Source organism: Heloderma suspectum, chromosome 2 (genome assembly GCF_057233095.1).
Source record: "Heloderma suspectum isolate Gila_16-S chromosome 2, 16-S_ref, whole genome shotgun sequence".
Classification (NCBI taxonomy): Eukaryota; Metazoa; Chordata; class Lepidosauria; order Squamata; family Helodermatidae; genus Heloderma; species Heloderma suspectum.
This window is the reverse complement of record NC_139459.1, coordinates 358,588,502-358,609,858: the sequence shown is the minus strand read 5'-3', so window position 1 is coordinate 358,609,858 and position 21,357 is coordinate 358,588,502. Positions and strand designations below refer to the sequence as shown.

The 21,357-nt window shown below is 45.0% G+C and overlaps 1 protein-coding gene and 1 non-coding gene across 3 annotated transcripts; both read left to right on the top strand.

The window, feature by feature from the left end:
* Positions 1-5,142: 5,142 nt before the first annotated feature.
* Positions 5,143-17,557, top strand: DDX39B (DExD-box helicase 39B). Of its 2 annotated transcripts, none has more exons than XM_084841035.1 (11): positions 5,143-5,213; positions 9,030-9,261; positions 9,401-9,528; positions 9,684-9,776; positions 10,088-10,271; positions 11,202-11,320; positions 13,270-13,401; positions 14,159-14,268; positions 14,915-15,059; positions 15,328-15,475; positions 16,765-17,557. In XM_084841035.1, exons 2-11 carry the CDS (start codon positions 9,051-9,053, stop codon positions 16,779-16,781), a joined length of 1,287 nt encoding a protein of 428 aa, XP_084697161.1. In that variant the 5' UTR covers positions 5,143-5,213; positions 9,030-9,050; the 3' UTR covers positions 16,782-17,557. The 2 variants fall into 2 exon arrangements, with proteins under 2 accessions (XP_084697161.1, XP_084697162.1); XM_084841036.1 differs by having other exon boundaries at positions 5,143-5,315.
* On the top strand, positions 15,129-15,194 carry LOC146355574 (small nucleolar RNA SNORD52). Its single transcript, XR_014788696.1, has one exon. It is a non-coding gene; the product is annotated as a small nucleolar RNA SNORD52 (small nucleolar RNA).
* Positions 17,558-21,357: the final 3,800 nt, after the last annotated feature.

Here is a 21,357-nt window from a genome sequence, read left to right as displayed (position 1 = left end):
TACTGCTCATTTATACAATCCTATGTTTGCTTACTCAGAAACCCCATTATGTTTAATGAGGTTTACCTTCAGGAAAGTGTGCATAGGATTCCAGCACGAGTTACTTTTGCTGGGAGGTTTGCAGCTTGATGTTCTGCATGTTTACTCAGAAATAAGTCCTGAGTTGTGAGCATGGTATTGCAGGCTTAATACAGTGCCTACCCAATTCCATTCAAAGAACTGACTACCCTTTCAGCTCAATCTTATGCATGTTTTGTCATTTGTGTTTTTTTCATTTTGCATGAACTCTAGCTTCAGTGGTGAGGGAAAGGCATTTAGTAAATGCTCAGTTTCTCCATAAATGAGCCCTAGTTTTGAAAACAGACTCATTAGCTGAAACCTGGTGAAGTCTTGGCACAAATGAAGTTATGGGGAGGAAGATACATTGAGAGCTTGTGCATAACAAGGAGGTGGTAGAGGAGAGTCGCACAAAACAAGAGATCTGTTTTTATGAAGAGTTGCTGGAGGACAGTAGGATGAGGAGGGATGATTGCATATAGGGGAATAGAATTGGTAGGGGGAGAATGTAAGTGCTCAGTGGTGAAAGAAAAGCATTCTGCATATGCTCAGAGGCACTCCATATTTAAGAACATAGGAAGAGCCGTGCTGCATCAGACTAAAGTCCATCTAGTCCAGCATTCTGTTCACACAGTGGCCAACCAGATTCCCACGGGAAACCCACAAGTAGGACATGAGTGCAATAGCACCTTCCCACCCATGTTCCCCTGCTGCTTATATTAGTGAAATGTAAATAAATTCTAGTCATTCTAAATTTGCATGCATGTATATCCTTCAGATAGGATATACATGCAGATAGGATATACATGCATACATACATATCCTTCAGAGATGCTGGGAAAGACTGAGATGCTGGGAAAGATTGAAGGCAAAAGGAGAAGGGGACGGCAGAGGATGAGATGGCTAGATAGCATCATCGATGCAATAAATATGAACTTGAGCACACTCCGGGAGAGAGCGCAGGACAGGAAGGCCTGGTGTGCTATGGTCCATGGGGTCACGACACAACTTAACGACTGAACAACAAAATATCCTTCAGAAACTTTGCAGGTTTCTTTCCTGGGGGACACTTCTAATGACCTGTGCATTTTCAAACAAATTTACCCCAAAAATTGTTGGGGAAGGGGTGAATGGAAGGGAAAGCAAATCACTCCCTCCCCCAAACTGGAGAACTCCCCTTCCACATGAACTGCTGCACCTATCCTTCTGAAACTTTGCTGGTTTCTTACTTAGGGACAACTCTAGGCTGTCTGTAATTTTCAGAGCTATGGTCCACAAGAAAAATAAGGAGAGAAGTATGTCCTCTTTTGGAGACCTCAAAATGTCAAGGCCACCCTTGCACAAAAGCCCTTGTGGCTATCATTCTGAAATTTGGCAGACTTGATCTCCCCTGATGGGGCAATGAATCCTGAAATGTTTATCCAATTCTTCCAAGTAATAAAAATGTTATTGGCAGTTCCCTTTAAAAGAAAATTAAAATATAAACCCTGCACCTATTTTTCTGACATTGGGCAGGTGTAATCCCCTTCTAGGGGGCTACTATGCCTGAAATTATCATCCAGTTCTGACCAAGAGAAAAAGTTAACAGTTTTTTTTTCTAATTTCCCAAGGTAGTCAACAGGAAGCATAAAGACTCATTTTTCCAAACCTTGTCTCAGGTTTGGTGCTGAGCTGAAATGGTCTGACTACAAGTTGGCCAGAGCAGAAGCGGGATGTTTTCCAAAATGCTGAATCAGGGTCTGAGTTGAAATAGGGTGTGGGGGGGGTCAGTGCACACTTGTTATGAATGTATGTAATCTATATACACACACAAGCACACCACATGCTCACACGCACACACACACACACATATATATTAGAGGTGCACTTAGGCTCGGATATATAAGTGTGTGCGCGTGTGCGTGCGTACGTGTGCAGATGTGTGTTATGGGCCTGTTCTTTTAAGAACCTAGCAACGCCCCTGCACAGAGTTAAGTTCATGCTTTACAGTGTAGTCCTATACATCCTACTCTGAAGTAAGCCCTATTGAGTTAAATGCAACATACAAGTAAATGTGTATAGGATTGCAGCCTTACTCTCTCATAGGAATCAATGATCATTAAGGGTGCAATCCTATCCAGATAGGCAGCCACCTCCGAACTCGGAGGCGACTGCCTATCCAAAAGCAGGACAGGAGAAGCACGGAGGGGATTGTTCCCTCCGCGCTTCTCCTGCCCTGCTTTTTCTGCTAGACAGCTGACTGCGGATGTCTAGCAGCAGGAGCATGGAGCGAGGAAGGAGGGTGCTGTGTTGTGCAGGCAGCTATGATCTCCTTGCCCTGGACGCCCCCGCCCCCATGCCCCTTTCTGGCCGCTCCACGCTCCTCTTGCAAGCATGGAGGACAGGGCTGTTCCGTGCTGCCTGTGAAGCAGCACAGAAATGGGGGAAGGTTGGTTTTCCGGGAACCAACCCGAGTGCGAGGTCGGTTCCCAGAAAACAGCATATCCTATGGCCGTCTAGCCACTGTCTAGCTGCCATAGGATTGCTCCCTAAAAGTGCTTAATGTGGGCTGGATCTTAATGTATGTGTGGAGAGAGCGAAAGAGAGCATATTTCTAAAGTTCAAAAGTGCTTCATATGCATTACATATAGTGTTACCATATTCCAATTCCCCAACTCAGTTACGGTTTGTTGCTCTGAGAATGTTTGTTATAGAGTGACTCATAAATATAATTTATAATAAATTAAACAAACAAATACCATTGAACATTCGATTTTGGTTGGAAGGGGGTCTGAGAGGGCAATTGAACTTTACTAGGTTGATCTTTGTGTTGTTTTAAAGGGGTGGGGGTATTTTTGGCTGAAAATCCAAAGAGCCATTGACAGAGAGTGACCAGATACTGTCAGATGTTGGTAGCAATAATAACTTGTACTACAGCATTTAAAATATAACAACCCTAAGGCTCACACATCACATAAGCCATGCTGGGAACAATCCTGTGTAATTATTATAATCATTAACCCAATATTAGAACTAAGTGGCTGAGCGAATAGAGGTGGATCTGCTGAGTTCATTTGTTCAATCGTTAAGTCATGTCCGACTTTTCGTGACCCCATGGACCATAGCACGCCAGGCCTTCCTGTCCTCTGCTCTCTCCAGGAGTGTGCTCAAGTCCATATTCATTGCATCGGTGATGCTATCTAGCCATCTCATCCTCTGCTGTCCCCTTCTCCTTTTGCCTTCAGTCTTTCCCAGCATCAGGGTCTTTTCCAGGGAGTTTTCTCTTCGCATTAGGTGGCCAAAATATTTGAGGTTCAGCTTCAGGATCTGTCCTTCCAATGAGCAGGCAGGGTTGATTTCCTTTAGGATGGACTGATTTGACCTCCTTGCAGTCCAGGGGACTCGTAAGAGTCTTCTCCAGCACCACAGTTCGAAGGCACCAATTCTTCGGCGCTCAGCCTTCCTTATAGTCCAGCTCTTGCTACTGGGAAAACCATAGCTTTGATTAGACGGACCTTTGTCGGCAAGGTGATGTCTCTGCTTCTTACTATGCTGTCTAGGTTTGCCATAGCTTTCCTCCCCAGGAGCAAGCGTCTTTTAATTTCATGGCTACAGTCACCGTCTGCGGTGATCTTGGAGCCCAAGAAAGTAAAATCTGTCACTGCTTCCATTTCTTCCCCTTCTATATGCCAGGAAGTGATAGGGCCAGATGCCATGATCTTCGTTTTTTTAATGCTGAGTTTCAAACCAGCTTTTGCACTCTCCTCTTTCATCCTCAACAAGAGGCTCTTTAGATCCTCTTCGCTTTCTGCCATTAGGGTGGTATCGTCTGCATATCGGAGGTTGTTGATAATTCTCCCAGCAATCTTAATTCCGACCTGTGATTCATCCAACCCGGCATTTCTCATGATTTACTCTGCATATAAGTTAAATAAGCAGGGTGACAATATGCAGCCTTGTCGTACTCCTTTCCCAATTTTGAACCAATCGGTTGTTCCATGTCTGGTTCTTACTGTTGCTTCTTGACCCTCGTACAGGTTTCTCAGGAGACAGGTAAGGTGGTCTGGTACTCCCATCACTTTAAGAATTTGCCACAGTTTGTTGTGATCCACACAATCAAAGGCTTTAGTGTAGTCAATGAAGCAGAAATAGACGTTTTTCTGGAATTCTCTTGCTTTCTCCATGATCCAGCGAATGTTGGCGATTTGATCTCTAGTTCCTCTGCCTCTTCGAAACCCCGCTTGTACCAGGAAGTGATGGGGCCAGATGCCATGATCTTAGTTTTTTTAATGCCGAGGTCATAGCTGTGAGCTTTAAAGCTGGGACATAAATCTCGCATAATGCCAAAATTTACTGCACACAAGAGGAAAGGTACTTGTGTAAACGGGAAGAAAAGAATTGTGGGAACTACTTTTATAGGTCCTGCTCTCGTGCCTTCAACATCAGCCTAATGTATCAGCTGAAGATTTTTCTCTTTCAGTGTTAGGAAAAGCATGCGATTTCTTTTGTCCATTTCAGGCTGCTGTTAAAGGCACAGGAACGAGCATTATTCAGTCCTAATGAGAACATGGCAATCTGAGTCATGACATCACTGGGCAAAAGGCTGAACCACACTGCTTCCAGCAGGCATAGAAGAGCTTGTGTGGAAAATTCTTAGGAAAAGATGTTGGTTGCCACTTGTTTTTAATGGCAAAGCTCTTGTGGTTTTTAGCAGCTTAATTTAACAGGTGCATATTTTATATATATATATATATATATATATATATACACACACACAGCCTTTTAACAGCTTCATTTAACAGGTGCATATTATATTTATATATATATATATATACACACACACACACAGCTTTTTAACAGCTTCATTTAACAGGTGCATATTATATATATATATATATATATACACACACACACACAGCCTTTTAACAGCTTCATTTAACAGGTGCATACATTTTCTTTCACCTGTTAAATGAAGCTATTAAAAAGCTGTATATATACATAGGGAGCGAGTGAGTGAGTTAGGCTCTGAATTAGACAAACCCCTCGAGAAACTCGTGGGGTCCTCACAGCAGGCCCCTCTTGGGTCTTCCGCTGCACTCCTCGCTCGCCGGAAGCTGTCCATTCTCCACTGTGTTCGCCGCTCCGCGTAGTCGTCCAGCTCCTCCCCTTCGCTAGAGGTAAGATGCTCCCCGATAATCGCCTGTCTGTCGGTGCCCTGCGTAGTCATCCGCCCCGTTTCGGGATGAATATCGTTTGTCTAGACGATTCTCTATCCGGTGGTTCGTTTTGGGGGGGCCATTTTCCTGTCCGGACGCTCAGGAATTGGGTTGGACGAGGGGGCGGGGGGCGCCTCCTTTCCTGCCATTGTAGTATTAAGCCGTAGAATTCAAGATGGCGCCTTTCTTTGCGCGCTGCTTGGCTTTCCTTGAGCGGTTCGAAATCGAGAGACATCGGCCGCGTACTATTAACCGGGCCTTACACGCCTCGGCATTTGGATAGAGGAGCCGGTTGTGTTCCTCATGAACCAGAAAGGGGCGGAGAATGTAGAAATACAGAAGTTTTATTTTTATTGTCTCTACCAGCCCCCCTTCCGTTCTCCAACAGGGCCTTACATGTAGGGTATGGGCGACATAACTTAGCGAGAGGGGACGCATGGGTCTCTTAAAGCGGGCTTTTGGGGTGCAGCTGCAAGTGCTGCTTCTTAGTACATTGTTACTGAGGGTTAGTCCAAAGAGTGTGCTAAATGCCCCTGTGAGGTTTTGCAGTTCAGCTCTTCCGTGGGTTTGCTTATATTGCCTGGTATTTGGCGGGGGTAGGTGTAGGCTATAGTTTGGCGTAATTTGGAGACATGATTTGCCTCACGAGGTTATAGAGTAGCTGACACAGGACAATGAACAGTAGGCTGAAGTAACAAAACAGTATTTTTTTTAATGCTGCTATTAGTTTGGTTACGAAGAGGGGGCACATGACGATGTGGCTTATGTTGGGGGTGTATTTTGAGATTAATTTGCTCTGTTGTAGTATTCATCAGCACCCCACCCCCCCTTTCCAGGCATCTGTTCTTTATTGCCCTTTGTATGGTAGGGACAGGACTAGTGGGTGTAACATCATTTTACATTCACTGTTTCCCATTCCCGAGGTACCCCTCTCTCTCTCTTCTGTGTAATACATTTGGAGGTGGGAAAGGGAGATTCAGAAATAGCAATCCAAAAATCCTTCTATAAAGATCTCATTTGGCAACAGTGAAAGTTAAGAGTGGAATTCCTTCTCAACACTTCATGTTTTTCCTGCACAGCTTTTCCTTCCTTTTCACCAAGCAAGTTTCATGACTGAGTGGGCATTTGAACTTGGGTTTCCTGGCATTATCGTACAAATCCACTTTGGGGAAAAATGAGCCTGTATTTCAACACCATGAATTTCTGGGGAGCATTCCCTCACTGTGGCAATTTAGACTTGCACATCCATCTAACTTTGAGGAATGCACCCCATGTGGGCATCGTTGATAATACAATTTTACAACGCTGTTACCTTACCCCTTCCCCTATTGCTGGCAAGATGGATGTCTGGATGTTAGTATCCCAATGGCTTAAAAAGCAGTCTTGCTCCTTCATGGATTTTGAAGTGAGAAAATGTTGGTTCAGGTCTGCCTCCCTGGACCCATTTTCTCACTGTTGAGATGTTTGCTTAGAGTGCCTGGGTTAGGGATGCACACCTAGAGCTCCATGTCTTGTAGGAAGCACAGTATTACTAATATCAGAAAACAGTTGAGACCATCTTCTGTTTGTTTATTACATTTCTATACTGCCCAATAGCTGAAGCTCTCCGTTTAGTTTCATGACTGAGTGGGGATTTGAACCTGGGTTTCCCTGGTCTAAGTACAACATTCTGACCTCTACACCACACCAGCTCACATGACTTTTAGTGATCATTCTCCCCACCCCCCACTCCCCAAACACTGCTGCATTGGAGATAGATTATTGGGTGTACCCACTGGGGCCGCAATTCATGGATTATATGAGGGTAAAGCCACTAAGGGTACAATCCTATGCATGTTTAGACAGAAAAAAAGTACTACATTTCCCAGTATGCTCCAGCCATCATGGCTGGCGGGAAGGATGCTGGAAGTTGTAGGATTTTTTCTGTCTAAACATGCATAGGATTAGGGCACAATCCTATGGCTGCTAGTCAGCAGCTAGACGGCCATTGGATAGGTCCGTTCCTAGGAAGTGACCTTGTAGCCCACGCTCTGAGGATGGTTCCCTGAGAACTGACCTTAGCTCCGCACTCATAAGGGGAGTGTGGAGCAGCGAAAATGGGGCGTTCCTGAGGGCGGGGAGGGTGGAAGTTCTGATCCAAGGCTTCCTATGCGTTCCAATGCTTCCTATGCGTCCGGCATCCGTGCGCCCCCCTGACTTCCTGCGGCTAGACTGCCGAAATCAGCTGTAGAGCCGCAAGTGCGGGGTGGCTGAAGCATGGAGGGGAAGATCCCATCTGCGCTGCCCCTGCCCTGCATTGGATAGGTGGTGGCCTCCGAGTTCGGAGGCAGCTGCCTATCCTGATAGGATTTCGCCCTTAGAGACTAAAAAAATGATTTTGGCATAATACACTCTAGTCCACGAAAGCTTATGCCATAATAAAGTTGCTAGTAACTTCTAAAAATGTCAGCTTACTTTTGGGCAGCATAACCCAGGCTCTTCAAACTTACCATGCTGTGCTCAAGCTAGTGAGAGCAAATAGCGATTACTCCTTAAGTGTTGCTCAGGAGGTTTTCCCTTCTTGCAATCTTTATGGGTAGTGTGTCCCTCATAAGGGGGATCATGTCAAGTCATTATGTGAGGGTCTGTGTTCTGTGCTGAATTTTACTTCTCTAGAATACAATATATTCTGTGATGGGCAGAAGCACTTTTGCAAGAGGCACAGATCGTTTAGACGACAAAGGGTTTTGTGGCATCTTAGAGGCTGACACATTTATTGTGGCATAAGATAAGATTAGGGCCCACTTGATCAGGTATGCGAATGTTCTCAACGTTTTAGGAGACTGTTCTCCCACTGGTTTCTGAATGTTGCCATTTTTAAAAATTACCTTTTTAATTGATTTTCTGAGGAGTAATAATAATAAAAGATTTTTTAAAAAATCTTATAAATTCTCTGTATTTATTATACTTTTAGACCACCCAATAACCAAAGTTCTCTGGGTGGTGAACAAATACACTAAAAACATAAAATCATAATAAAACAATAACATACAGTTGGAATGATATAATAAAGACAATTACAAGAACAGCTTGAATGTTACCATTTTTAATGTCAAATTTCTGGGCATACTTTTGTGTAGAGACTGACCTGTTTGTCCTATGCCGGCAGCAGAAGGGTCTACATACCAGTGGGAGGACAGTTTCCCAGGACACTGCCTCTAACCTAGAAGTTTGCATTCTTTACCAAAGTAACTTCAAAGGAAGACCTGTGGAGAAATCGCTGGATTAGAACTTGCCAGGAAGTTTGTTTATCCATTTAGGCCTGAACTGAGGTGATTGGCTTCCTCTTCCAATACAAGTGTTAATTAGCTAAGCTAGGATGATTGTGTTACCACCTATTATTGCTGTTATGAATGGTCACTGTGCTTTATAAATGCAAGCTTTATATAGAATTGTCACCAGCTGTAGCTCTTGCTACATGACCAGTCTATACCCAAATAAGTATATTTACCTGCCAAGTGAGAATAATATTCCATGCAACTGACAAAGTGGACTGTAGTCCATGAAAACTTATGCTATAATACATCTGTTAGTCTTTAAGATGTCAAAAGGTTCATTGTTGTTCTCGCTGCAACAGACTGACACAGACTGACTCTGGAACTTTTTATCAGTTTAGAAGTGAATCTGTTTGAAACGTGCACTGGTTCAGTTTATCTGGTCCTGCTGCATCAGGACAGTGGCCAGGTTTTCACCCTCTAGAATGCTTCAGCTCCAGTTTCACATGAGTCTTGGTCTCAGTTTTTAGAGAGAGGCATCACCATGACTGAGAATGATGTTGACAATGAGCTGCTGGATTATGAGGACGATGAGGTGGAAAACCAGGCAGCTGGAGAAGGAGTGGATGTCCCATCTAAGAAAGACGTCAAGGGATCCTATGTCTCCATCCACAGTTCTGGCTTCCGTGATTTCCTGTTAAAACCAGAGCTCCTACGTGCCATTGTCGATTGTGGGTTTGAGCACCCCTCAGAAGGTGAGCCCAGATAAGCCTTGTCTTGGGGAGAGGCTGGTGGGAAGAGTTTGGGAAAATGGCAGAGAAGAGCTGAAAGCCAGGGCTTCTGCTGTCTCTGCAGCACCAGAAAACATTAGTTGTATTTCTATTCTCTATGCAGTGCAACATGAGTGTATCCCACAGGCAATCTTGGGCATGGATGTCCTGTGCCAGGCCAAATCTGGCATGGGCAAGACTGCTGTCTTTGTTCTTGCTACACTTCAGCAGTTGGAGCCAGTCACAGGACAGGTATGTGTGGGAAAGAAAAATCCCCCCCCCCCCCCAAAAAAAAGGGTGGATGGGTTGGTTGTCAAGGAAGCATGAAAATCCACCAGGTAAATGGACTTGGATGAGTGTCAGCCAGGTGGGCAGGAGAAATAAAATATTTCCATCCTCCTTGGCAGGTGTCTGTGCTGGTGATGTGTCACACCCGTGAGCTGGCCTTCCAGATCAGCAAGGAATATGAGCGCTTCTCCAAGTACATGCCCAGCGTCAAGGTGAGAGCCCAGGGCGCTGTTTCTGTCCCCTCTCCTCAAGTCTCTGCACAAGCCCTTATCAGCATGAGAGTCAACAGTAGAAAATGTATCTAGGGAATTGTTGGATGATTTAATGGGTTGGGGCTAAAACTGATTATGGAGATAATTATGAAGTAAACTGTTAATATTATGAGTGCTGCAGAATTTGCATCCTGCCTATGGCCTTGATACCATTTTGTCTATCCATTTTCATAACTTCAGGCTGCTTGTGTGTCCTGGTTGTTGGGTTTTGTGTGTGAGTATGCGATCTCTCTCTCTCTCCCCCTATGCAGGTGGCGGTGTTCTTTGGGGGCCTGTCCATCAAGAAGGACGAGGAGGTGCTGAAGAAGAACTGCCCCCACATTGTGGTGGGGACCCCGGGCCGCATCCTGGCTTTGGCCCGCAACAAGAGCCTCAACCTCAAGCACATCAAGCACTTCATCCTGGACGAATGTGACAAGATGCTTGAGCAGCTTGGTGAGCAGGGGCAGAGCATGCTTCAGGTGGGGTGGACAGCCAGTTCTCTTGGGCAAGCTAAATAGTCTTTGAGGCAGCTAGAAGTCTGACATTTTGCCTTATTGGAAACTGTGTTTCCTTGAACAAAAAGAACAGTGCTACTTCCAAATACAAAGAATGTGCAGAATAGTCTGGGGGTTCCTCTTCTCCCTGCTTGCCAGGCCACTGGCCCGTCTTATGGGTCTTTCCTGACTCCAGCCTCTGGGAGGCAGTCTCTGTGGGCTGGACATGGAAGCAGCTTATCTTTCTCCTTGGGGTCAATCCTGCTGTGCCTCAGCAAGGAACAGGAAGCAGATAGTGGCCTGTTGACCTGGCAGAAAAGAGAGAGATCACAATTAGAGATGGCATTCTCAGATGGAGGTAGAGCTTGTGGATCTGTATCTTTCAGTAAATAATGGCTATGCAACAGTTGCAGCTAGGATGGAGTTGTGGGAGGATAGCTGAGTTCCCTTCTAAATTGGGGGGGGGGGGGTTGAGAGAGAACGTTTGCTCGCAGATTGACATCCCCAGGAAGGCACAGAGCAGGATCTCTTCGGAGGCAGCATTCTCAGAGACAGTTTGTTTTTTTGAAAATTTGACCCTACCCCTTACCTCTCAGGGCAGCTTACAGTTAAATACGAATTTTTAAAACAAAGATAGCAACAGCATAGTTAAAACAAACAGAACCAGTACGGTGGAGTAGTAGGGGGTTCATACTCCTTAAAAAGTAGCCCGTACTCCTATTCCTACCTTGAATATTACTCTGAGAGATCAGCACAGGAGTTATTAAGGGTGTGTTGGAAAAAATATTTCATATGGACGTGGCCAGGTGGAGGAGGAGAAAAGGCTTGCTGAGTTCTCAGGTTAGGACAAACCACCATTTCTAACCACTTGGTCCTTTATTCCTCCTAGATATGCGCCGGGATGTCCAGGAGATCTTCCGCATGACCCCACACGAAAAGCAGGTCATGATGTTCAGTGCCACTCTCAGCAAGGAAATCCGCCCTGTGTGCCGCAAATTCATGCAAGACGTAATTAAATCCCTTCTACCTTCTTTATCCACCTGGCCAGGCGGCCAGCCTCCCTCCCTCCCCAATGAGGGAAGGAGCAGGGGGCCAGAGCTTAGAACACCACCACTATCTACAGCACATTGGGCTGCACCGCTGCTGCCTGTCGCTTACCCCAACCCTCCTAAGGCACTTGTAGGGCACATACCTTCCGGAAGATCATTCGGGTTACGCTAGCCAGCTTACTCACACACACGAAAGACAGGCCTCTCCCAATAGGGCTAGAGAGCATTCACACCACGATCTTGTACTGCCCGCTGGCACACTTGGCTTAGAGATCGTCCATATTTTGTCCAGGGGGATCCATCCCAGAAGGATCCTCTTGTGCCTGCACACCTGGCAGGTGGCGCACAATTCCTGGCGCCCCCCTGCTATCCTGTTTCCCTGCACTCCCTCAGCGTGGGATCCACCTACTTGTCAGCGCCGTGTTCAGAAGATCCTGGCCCACACACCCCCATGTTCAGAAGATCCTGGCCCACACACACCCAGGCAAGTGTAGCTCTTTCTCTTACCGCCATGCTTTAATCAGGCGCACGCAGACACGCACACACTCGCTGCACGCATGTCCATGTTCCTGCCCTCCTTGCCCTGCCCCTCCCTGCCCACTCACTCTGGCTGGCACTCTGGAGACCTGCGGCGAAGGACTCCCCGAGGGATCCGAGAGATCAGCAGCAGCCAGTGGAGCCGACGCCTGGTGACCTGGAGGAGAAGTTTTATCCTTTTTTTGTTCTGAACTGGCAAAACGCGTCGTTTCGTTTTCGATTACCCTTTTTTCCTTCCCCTTGCGCCGTGTGGAAAAGGGATTGATTTGAGGGTCCCCGCTGTGGGAGGGAAGCAGACTGACATTTTCCCTGAAGAAGCCATCAAAACATGCAGCAGGAAAGGCATGAAAGTCGGTTCTCATTAGTCAGGAGTAGGTAACTGGGTTGCCTCCAGATGTTTTGGACTACAACTCATATAATCCCTTACCATTTGCCATGCTGGCTGGGGCTGACAGGAGTTGTAGTCCAGAGCATCGGGGTGGTGGGAGAACTAAGCTGCCTATCCCTGCTTCAGATAGGGACTATGGGAATGCTAAATTAATCCTGGAATTAATAGGATGTAAGTCAGTGATTGCTGTGAGGCAAATAGTGGGAGTTCTGGGTCAAATGGAGAGATGAATTCCTGGGAAGGGATGGGCCTGTCAAGCTGCTTCTGGTATGCTTCTAGGGAGGCCAGGAGAAGCAGCTCCGTTTCTTGCTATTGCTGTAGGTACTTTGCTAGATAGGTCACTGGATAGTGCATGTTGGGAATCGCAGGGAAGCGGTACATGGCCCTGGACAATGCCCCCCCCCCTCCCCCCCCGGCCCTCCGCTATATGCTCTTAGAAAGAAAGCTGTGAGGAATGGTCAAAGGCCAGCATGGTTAAAGTGGTTGAAGCTTTCCTTTGCAAGTGCTTTTGAGGGTTTTTTACTCCCAAGTAGAACAAAAACTATTGGGTAGAAATCTAAGCTTTTGGAAGAAGACTTGTGACTCTTATTTGCTTTTTTTTTTTTTAAAGTTCAAGTCCACCAAAAATGCTTTGCAAAGGGGAATACTTTTTTAGAAAAAATTAGTGGCAGTGTGAGCGTTTTTCACAGAATGCTTTGCAGGATAAGTTCTTGGCTGAGTGGGGAGAACGTTGTTTCCCAGGATGCTTTGCTTAGAAGATTTTGGCCTCTTGAAGTTGTTGGGGGTGGAGGGGGTGAGCTATCAGCTCTTTGCTGATCTGTTAATTTTAAGGGACCATAGAACTGGTGTGTGTGTGTGTGTGTCTGTGTGTGTGACAGGGAAAGGTGCTGCTGTGCACGTTTGTGCTTCTTGTTCCCCTACCTCCCCCTCCAAGCCCAGGTCAGCCTTGCCCTGGTCTAACCGGCCCTGGGTTTGCTCCTCAGCCCATGGAGATCTTCGTGGATGACGAGACCAAGCTGACGCTGCATGGTCTGCAGCAGTACTATGTCAAACTGAAAGACAACGAGAAGAACCGCAAGCTCTTTGACCTGCTTGACGTGCTGGAGTTCAACCAGGTGCCTTCTGGAAGTAGATCCTGCCTCAGGGATGGGGATTGCCAATGAAGGAGGGGCCCGATCTTTCTAAATCCAGTCCACCTTTAAAGATAAGAGGGGTGACATGGTAAAATATGGGCAGTGGGCGTCTGTCACTGGCTTTATTGATCCAAGTCCTAAAGGTTGAGCATCAAGCTTAAGTATAACCTGAATTACAGCTCAAAATGCTTTGTTCTACCTTAATTGCTTTCTGCGAATAAAGGCCCAAAATGTTTGAGGAGGGGTTGGACAGGAGGGCATAGTCAATGGTGATGGATGATGGGAGTTGTAGGCCAAAATGTCTGGAGGGCCACAAGATGCTCACCCCTGCCCTAGAGAGTAATCTAGTTTAGCCTGTTCATTTTACTTGTATTTGGTAAACAAAGCTAAAGAAGTACCCCATGTTATTTTTTTTGTCTCAATACACTGTAAGTGTTTGACCTGAAATAGTTGAGGAAAAAAGTAAAGCACATCTAATGTGATTTAAATGTTACGTAGATTTTTTTACTGGAATTACCTGAAAAACATTAGTTACAACTTTGAAACTGCCAAAGTTGCCTAATACTGTATTTGCAATTGGCATCTATTCATTGTTCCTAATGAATTTATGAAATGGAAAAAATTTCCATTTTGGATCATTCACACCCCACCTACATCACTGGCTGTAACAAAGTGAGATCACTTCACTGCCCTCCCTAGCTGTGAGTAGGTGTGGCTGACCCTGCTGTTCCCCATCTAGGTGGTCATCTTCGTGAAGTCTGTACAACGCTGCATAGCGCTGGCTCAGCTACTGGTGGAGCAGAATTTCCCGGCGATTGCCATCCACAGGGGCATGCCCCAGGAAGAGAGGTGAGGAGGGCCTGCAGCTGTGGCAGGGGTGGGGTCCGGGTGGTTGTCTGAGGGGCTCATTTGCGATGATGAATTTGCTCAGACTAGAGTCTCTGACTCCTTCGGTGATGCTTCTCGAAGCCCTGAGCAATGGCCCCTGCAGGAGCTCTGTTGCTGAGATGTAAGCAGGAGTTGATCCTTTTACCAAGTGTGGTTTGTCGGTAGGAGAAAATGTTTGGCAAAAGGCCCACATGCAGCACAAGATAATACTATTCTTATGATTCATCTTGGTACAATTAATGCAACCTTCCTCCTGGGTATGGTCATGGAGTCTTCTTTGGGACCTAGGAAAAAGCCTTTTTTCATTTGAAAATTTGATGCAGGAAACCTCTGATCGTGTATTTAGCAAGAGACTCCTTTAGTGTTGCACATAGCCATTAATGTTGTGTCAGGATCAGCACTTGAGATTAGACTGCTACTTTTCCTGGTTTGGGGGTGGGGGAGGGAACCAAAGCCCAGTTAGCAGTGGGTGAATGTGAACATGGTAAGGGCAGTAATGTTTGGTGAGTTAGAACAGAGTGAGTGGAAGTTGGTCCTCTAGTGTTCTTCTAATGGATGGGGTTTTAGCGGGCAAGGGTTGTTAACATATAATTTTGGGGTTTCCCAGGTTGTCACGGTACCAGCAGTTCAAAGATTTCCAGCGCCGTATCTTGGTGGCTACCAATCTCTTTGGTCGTGGCATGGACATTGAGCGGGTCAACATAGCTTTCAACTATGACATGCCAGAGGATTCGGACACCTATCTGCATCGGGTAAGTGAGGCAAACCAGAAAGGGCTTAGAGGTCCAAGTTGGGATGGGTAGAAAAGTCCAAGGTAGAGTTGCACTGATGAGTTTGCTCAGACTAGAGTCTCTGACTTGCACTGATGTCTCTTCAAGCCCTGAGCAGCACCCTTGGCCCAGGTGGGGTTGGTTGTCTTCTAAAGTTTAGAGGGAGCGGAGTTTCCCTTCCCTTTCCTGAGGCTCCTAGTTGGGGCTATTGCACAGGCACCAGGTCCCATCTTCTCCTTTGTCTCTGCAGGTTGCTCGTGCGGGGCGCTTTGGCACAAAGGGTCTGGCCATCACTTTTGTGTCGGATGAAAATGACGCTAAGATCCTGAATGAAGTGCAGGACCGCTTCGAGGTGAACATCAGTGAGCTGCCTGATGAAATCGACATCTCCTCCTACAGTGAGTTCAGCAGAAAATAATTGCAGTTGGAATGAGGAGGAGAAATCGGAATGAGGAGGAGAAATCTGCAGGAAGTGCTTGGTTGAGTCGGAAAGCCAAGCAAGGATTTGGGGCCTGAAGGTGGCGTGTGTGTGTGTGTGATGAAATCAAGCAGTTTACATTTTCACTTAAATCAGCAAGAAAAAAGGCTGATTTAAACCATTGATTTACATCAAGTTTCCCATTGATCCTACTTCATATACTTCCCAAACAAAGGTGGAAACCTAACCGCTAAATAAGAGTATAATTTACACTGTTGTGTCATTTTTAACAGCCAAGCCTTGCTTCTTGGTCACCGTATAGATTTTGCACATTTCCTTTCTTACCTGTAGAGGGAACATCTGTAAAACATTCCCATACAAGGTCTTTCTTAAAACCAGCAGCCATGACAGTTTGTGAGATGAAGTGTGGAATGTAGAGCCCTTTGCACTGTCTTTTCAGCATTGCTCCTTTCTGCTTCATTCTGCCTTGGCCCAGCCCCCACCCTCACAAAAAAGCAAAGCAGCAGACAAAAAAGGGAATGCCCATGACTGTTAGGTAGAAGTAAGGTCTGATATTTATTTTATTTGTTTGTTTGTTTGTTTTTATTTATTTCATTTCATTTCTGTACCGCCCAATAGCCAAAGCTCTCTGATAGTTACTGGGCAGACTGGAGCATTATATTTCCATGAAGTGAAAATAAAATGTTTATGTCTAGTAAGTATAGTATGAATGTTAGATTTGAGCAATTATCACAGATGCATAGAAGAACCTCCTTGAACTCCATGTAAATGGTAGACAGCATTGATTCAGTTAAGAGATTAACTGTAGGGCTAAAGTGGTTATATTCAAATTATTTAATATTAACCAAATGTAAGAGAAACTTAGAAGCTACAATTTTGGGCAGTGGCTGGGGGGATGACAATTAAAAACTCATGTTTAAAGTTTTATTTTTATCTACCCTGTAAGCTGGTGAAGTAATATGGTACTTGGCTTTGCGTGAGTAGTACTGAGAGAGCAGGGAAAGTTGAGCGACCAGTATTAGGAAGCAGTTGTATACAGGCTTGCTTGCCTTGTGGGAGTTGCTATTTTTACCATGTGGAGTTGGGCAGGAGAGCATTTAATTTGGTAACAGTGGACAGACTTTGACCGAAGTCTGAGGGGCAATAAAGTTTGAGGGGCATAAAGTTTGAACCTGCAGCCAGAGCTTGTCTGCCTTACTCTGCCTAACGTATTGTGTGTGTGTGTGTGTCTCTCTCTCTCTCTCTCAGTTGAACAGACCCGATAAAGGGGGCTTTGCCTCTCTACATTGACCTTGGTTCAATTCCTGACCTCCTTCACTTCCCTGAAACTTCACGTTTAATTTCACCTGACGGAGAATGAGGTGACTGACAGTCTGGAACACACAAACACACCCCATTCCCGTGGCAGGGATGGAAGAGCTTCTGTCACTAGGCTGTGCATAGTGGAGATGGGGCTGACTTCAGCAGACCTCTTGCACTTCCCAGAGTCCTAAGAGCCCTCAGGGCAAAAGTCACATTGCTTAGCTGGCTCTAAGATGACGCGGAGGGTCCGACTGCTGGTGCCTCCACACAAGACCCACTTTCAGATGGATTTCCACTGCCTGCCTGCCAGCCAGCATTTTGGGACTCCACCTATTGTATTGCTCCAGTTCATCCTTATGTCAGCACTACCCAGTGATCTGCCTCTATGATGGGAAGCACAAAAAGGGGGGAAAGTTTAGGTGCTCTGTGAATCCCTGGCATTTCAAATTACGTTGGGGGGGGGGGGCTAAATACAAGAACATTCTTTTGTCTGCCCATTCATGCTGTTTTTAAGACTTATTTTTCTTATGTGTGTGTTCCCCCTCATTTTTAATTTTGTCTGCATGTTAAAATTAATCCCCTGTCCCAGCTGGTATCTCTTGGCAGGTAAATGAGTAGTGAAAGATTGGTAATGTTTTAGCTGTGGCTTGTTCTCTCTCCCTTTGATACCCTCTTATTTTTTGGTAATAAAGGAGCCCAGCTCTTATGGGTGTCTAATTAAACTAGTCTTGTGAGTAACCTTTTGCTGGTGTGGCTTCGTTCTTTAGGGTCGGAGCTTCTTTCCCCTCCTGAGCTGTGTGTAAGAAATATTTAACTGGGAAGATACAAAAGTAGCTGCAGGCTCTAACATTGCTTAAAGGACATTTAGATTGCCCTTCAGTAAAACTGAAGGTGTACTAGAAAATAAAAATATCAATATAAAATAAACATAGAACATCTTGGACAAAATTCAGCAGAGTGGATGCAATCTAATCAACCTCTTCATTCTGTGCTGTAATAAAATCCTCCCTGGTGCTGAAAAGTCAACATACTTGGCACTTAAGTCAGCCTTGTAAATAAGCTCCCAAACCTGCCCCTTCCCTTCCCCCCAAAATTAGTAGCCTGCTGGGGCCTGGCAAATTTAGGATGTAGAATTTCATCCCTCTGGCAGCTTGTTTGGTTTCTTTGCTGGCCAGAGTGAAGGGATGGAGTGCTCTGTCCCCCTCCTGCCAGCCCATCATGTGCCTGTATGGAATTCCATGCACTCACCTGCATGCAGTTCTGGTCACCCATAGCTACCAAGCTAGTGCTTAAATACAAGGCTGCACAAGGTAAACTTCCTCGTTGAGGACGTTCCATTCCAGGAAGGACAAACATTGCCAAAGGGGAGTTCCTGTTTTCTCCCCACATACAACAACAGTGTTCCATTCTTTTAGTTTTGCTAGAATCTGGCTTGGTCGGGCCACCTGCAATCATGTTGATCATAACTAAGCCAGTAGAGATGGGTTGGGTGAAGAAAGATGACATTCTCATAACACCCATCTTTACTCAGCTTCATCTATAAAGCTGGGAAGGGGGGAGTACAGGATTGAAAACTTGCGTACTAAAACCTGTCTGGGCCTCAAGAACACACAAATTCACTGAAGTGCTGGTCCTACAGATCTTTGCCAGGTCCATGGTTTTGCCACAGAACACCTCGCAATGTTGTCAAAGACCCCTCTATAATCAGTAATTCATGATGAGATTGGTAAGGCTCTTTGATATTTATAGTACGTAGTTTACTTTTCACTTTTACAATTATGAACTAAGGCTGTACAAGTAGTGTCAGTAATATGGCTGGGCTGAAATCCAAAGTTAGCACCAGGCTGAGCTGCCTTAATCTTTGACAGAAAAGCTGGGGCATTTAGGTGTGTGTGTCAAGTCATTCAAACCTATACAACACATTTGAGGCTGTGGCTGGGATCACTGGGGTTTTTATCTGCTTGCCCATGATTATTACTGTTAAGTGGTGTTCAATTCCTCCGTAGACCTATGATAAAAACACTGGCCCTATTCGGATGCACGTAGGGGGAGGGTGGTTAGGGTAGCTACAGATGGGTAACGAAAGGACAACGTGCACGGAGCCATGATGCACCGCATGGTTCCCATAATCTTTCCTCCTGTTACTATAACCATCCTCCTGCTCCTAGGGATCCCAGCAGCCCTCCTGCTGCAAAAATGTGTACGCTGGCTGCTCCATCCATTGCTATGCAATGGTGACCATAGAGAAAGTCTGTACCACCTAGAGCATCACTGGAGGTGCAGGATGGTCTAGGCCACCATCTCTATGGTTGCAGCCTAGAAACCCCCTGGAGCCATGCATAATGGTAAGCCACCTTGGGGCCCCTTAACCCTGCTGCAGAGGGATGGTTACCCAAGGTGGTTCTGGAACTGTGGTTAGCAGGTTTTTCTCCCCCTACATGACGTGGTAAGCCACCATGGTTAGTGCAAATTCCCTAACCATCACGCCTTTGCGTTACATGTGAACAGGGCCACTATGTACTCTGTATGGAGAATTAAGAATGGGAACCCAGAACAAATGTAGACCAGAAGTAACTTAAGGCTGGAAGTTCTGTTGGTGTTGTGTTTCCTTGGCTAGAGATTGACCCCTAACCAGAAGTAGTTAACATTTTTTATTTATTTAAATTGCCTTCCTGCCTTTCTACCAAGAAAAATGGCACTCAAAGCAATCATGAAAGTCATGGCCAGGCTAATTAGTTTAAATTTGTAGTGTAGAAGTACCGTTGGATCCTGTCCTACCTGCTCTTGCTGCCACGTTGGTCGTTCTTAAGGTATTGGGGTGGTTTGCCTTGTTTATAGCAGCAGGCTAACATGGGCTATGCCTGAACTGGAAAAGGCCTCAAGTAGCAACTGTTTCTATAGCAACAGGAGTTTCTCCTTGTTGCTGGAAATGAGCATGTGCAGCAGCCACAAAGCCCCTATTGCTTTTGAGGCTGATTTCCTAAAAGCCTGAACATTCGCAGTGTATTAAATGGTTCTTCATTAATTGCCTGGAATGTCATCTTTGTCCATTCTTTTCAGTTAAAACCTTTTGATAAAGACACAGTTTGAAGCCTGAGGGGGGAGTAGGAATTAGCGAATCCTGTAAAACAAGAATGCTTTATGAGCGCTCACATCTGCGCACTGAGAATTTGGTTATTGCTGTGATTTGTTTAGGAAGCTACTTTGATTAGAGAAATGTTTAAATATATATACACACACACACATACACACACTGCCATCTATTTGTTAACACCACAGAATAAAGTATTTTCCAATCTCTCTGTGTGTGGGGGGTAGTTTTTCATCTCATATTGATGGAAATTTCTAACGAATCCTGTTTTTCAAAAGCAAAGCCTTCTCAGCCAAATGTAGTGAAGTCGCCTATGTAGCCAGTTTAACACATATGCACAATCCCATTTTATTTTCATTTAAAACAAGGTTTTCAATAAAATCCATCTAAATTAAAAACAGTTGAAAACACACTACAATGGAATTTGCAGCAGCGTTAAACTAGCAAGGGATCATTTTATTGCTTGCCAAAAGCATAAGAAAATAGTTTTGAACTGCCACCTAGAAGGTAAAAGAGTAGTAAAAGGTAAAAGATAGGTATTTTGGGATGGTATAACAAAATACATTTATTGATTTTAAAAATTATTTTTTCCCAAAGGAAAAAAGATCAACAGCAGCACTGTAAAAACTGTAAAATTAAATTGGTGTAAATAAGGGATGAGGAACCTGTGGCCTTCCAGACACTGTTGGACTACAACTCCCATCATCTGACCATTGCCCATGCTGGCAGGTGCTGATGGGAGTTGGAATTGAACAACATTTGGAGGACCACAGTTTCCTCACCCCTTATATAGAATTCTGACCATTGGTTTCAACAAAAATATCTTAAACCACTAACACCGCTGTGCTATATAGAATAAACTTTGTAGGCCAAAGATCACTTTGGTATTTGTATGAGAGAGTGAATATTATGAATATATGGGGAAATGGTAGGGCACAATGATTACTTCCTATAAAATACAATGGTTAGTTTTTAGGTGCCAGAGGGCTCTTTTCTTGTTTTGGCTGTAACTTACCCTTTTGGATCTTGTCCAGAAAAGGCTGTTGGAATGCGTGTTTACCTTTTCTATGGGGCGGCTGCTGCTGCTTAAGGTTTCTTTGGAATAGGATATCGGTTCTTGAAACAAGTCACAGTTAAGAATCCTCAGTTTTGCTCTTGTGGGGCTATGGGTTAGGCTTTGAATCTATACCTCTAGGGACTCGACTCCCTTGTCCCAAATAAGGATTTTGGGGGTGGCTGTATTCATTGTGTTGCTCTACTTTTAATTATTTATCTGGGTCTTGCCCCCATTGATTTTATTATTCTTACTGGGTTGATACATATATTATTAATGGCTTTTGCTATTTGTTAATTTTTCTGTTACAATGTAAAGTTATATATTGTGTATTTATATGCTAGACACCATCTTGGGAGGGTTTGAGTCTGAAAGGTGGCCTACAAATATTTCA

Coding starts and splice junctions, on each gene's coding strand:
- DDX39B (XM_084841035.1), top strand. CDS start 9,051: ATGACTGAGAATGATGTTGACAATGAGCTGCTGGATTATGAGGACGAT. Junction 9,262..9,400: donor GTTTGAGCACCCCTCAGAAG/GTGAGCCCAGAT, acceptor TTCTCTATGCAG/TGCAACATGAGTGTATCCCA. Junction 9,777..10,087: donor AGTACATGCCCAGCGTCAAG/GTGAGAGCCCAG, acceptor CCCCCTATGCAG/GTGGCGGTGTTCTTTGGGGG.